At 40.1% G+C, this 1,443-nt stretch overlaps 1 protein-coding gene across 1 annotated transcript in view; it reads right to left on the reverse strand.

The window, feature by feature from the left end:
* Window positions 1-20: 20 nt before the first annotated feature.
* Window positions 21-1,443, reverse strand: part of EMH_0047380 (uncharacterized protein) — a gene marked incomplete at both ends in the record, with an annotated part of 4,591 nt that continues 3,168 nt past the window's right edge. The window contains 4 exons of the mRNA XM_013496273.1: window positions 21-62; window positions 211-247; window positions 799-883; window positions 1,101-1,441. Of these exons, the coding sequence (XP_013351727.1) occupies window positions 21-62; window positions 211-247; window positions 799-883; window positions 1,101-1,441 (505 nt within the window). The remainder of the gene's footprint in view (window positions 63-210; window positions 248-798; window positions 884-1,100; window positions 1,442-1,443) is intronic.

A 1,443-nucleotide genomic window follows, 5' to 3' on the forward strand; every position in this document is an offset into this window, starting at 1 on the left:
GGCGGCCGAAGGCCCGCAGCCTATGGAAGGGGACCAGCTTGTCTTTGGGGTGTTTCTCTCTCCTAAAACATAAAAAAAAATAAATAAATAAAAATAAAACAAAATAAAAAAGCAAAACAAAATAAATACATTTATCCACTTTATTCTTATTTATTTTTTGCTTTTTTAGTTTTGTTTTACTTTATTTTACTTTGTTTTGCTTTATTTTACTTTATTTTGTGTGTTGTCTTTGGGGTGTTTCTCTCTCCTAAAATACATAAAAATAAATATTTATCTATTTTACTTTTTTTTATTTTATTTTATTTTATTTTGTTTTATTTTATTTTATTTTATTTTGCTTTGTTTTGCTTTATTTTATTTTATTTTACTTTTTTTTCGTACTGAAGGGGGACTATTATATTATATTATATTATATTATATTATATTATATTATATTATATTATATTATATTATATTATATTACTACTACTATTATATTATATTATATTATATTATATTATATTATATTATATTATATTATGTATATAACAATAAACAAATGCTGCTGCTGCTGCTGCTGCTGCTGCTGCTGCTGCTGCTGTAGGGGGAGCAGCAGCAGCAGAAACAGAAGCAAAGGCACACACGAACGACTGCAGCAACAGAAATATATCAGCAGCAGCAACAACAGTACTAGCAGCATAACAAGCAGCAGCAGCAGCAGCACCAATCACACCAGCACCACCACCACCAAAAGCAGCAGCAGCAGCAGCAGCAGCAGCAGCAGCAGCAGCAGCAGCAGCAGCAGCAGCAGCAACACACCTTGTTTTGCGAATTCCCCCAAAGATGGAGGGGAGGACGCCGGTGGCGGCCTCATACAATCGAACGGCTTCATTTTCAAGGACAGCTGAAAGCAGCAACACACTACGATAGCTAGCTAGCTAGCTAGCTAGCTAGCTAGCTGCTGCTGGCTAGCTAGGCTAGAACAGCAGCAGCAAGACAGAACGCAAGCAGCAACTGCAGCAGCTAAAACATGAAGAGCAGCAGCAACCCCTAAGCGCATCTTTCCCCCAGCTAGCTAGCTAGCTAGCTAGGTAGCTAGCTGGCTAGCTAGCTAGCTGTACCTTGCAGTTTGGGGTCGATATCCTTTTGTGTCTCCCGGGGTGTCTCCGCAGGGGCCTCGATTTGGGGTGTATGTACAGCTGGTAGGTCTAGGCTGTCTCCTACCTCATGATAGTAAGACCAGGGTATTGTGTATTTCTGTTTTTTTTTTCTTTCTTTTTGCTGCTGGTTGCTGCATGAAGGGGGGGGGCCCCACCACCCCCCGGGGGGCCCCCCAGGTGCAGCTGGCTGCAGCAGCTGGCTGCTGCTGGCGCTTGTTTTTGGTTTTTTTTTTATGTATTTTTTTTTGTCTCTTTTGTATTCTTCTTTTATATAGTCCTCGAGAAACACCACCTCATGAAACAA

Source organism: Eimeria mitis, genomic scaffold (genome assembly GCF_000499745.2).
Source record: "Eimeria mitis Houghton genomic scaffold, Emh_scaff2017, whole genome shotgun sequence".
NCBI lineage: Eukaryota > Apicomplexa > Conoidasida > Eucoccidiorida > Eimeriidae > Eimeria > Eimeria mitis.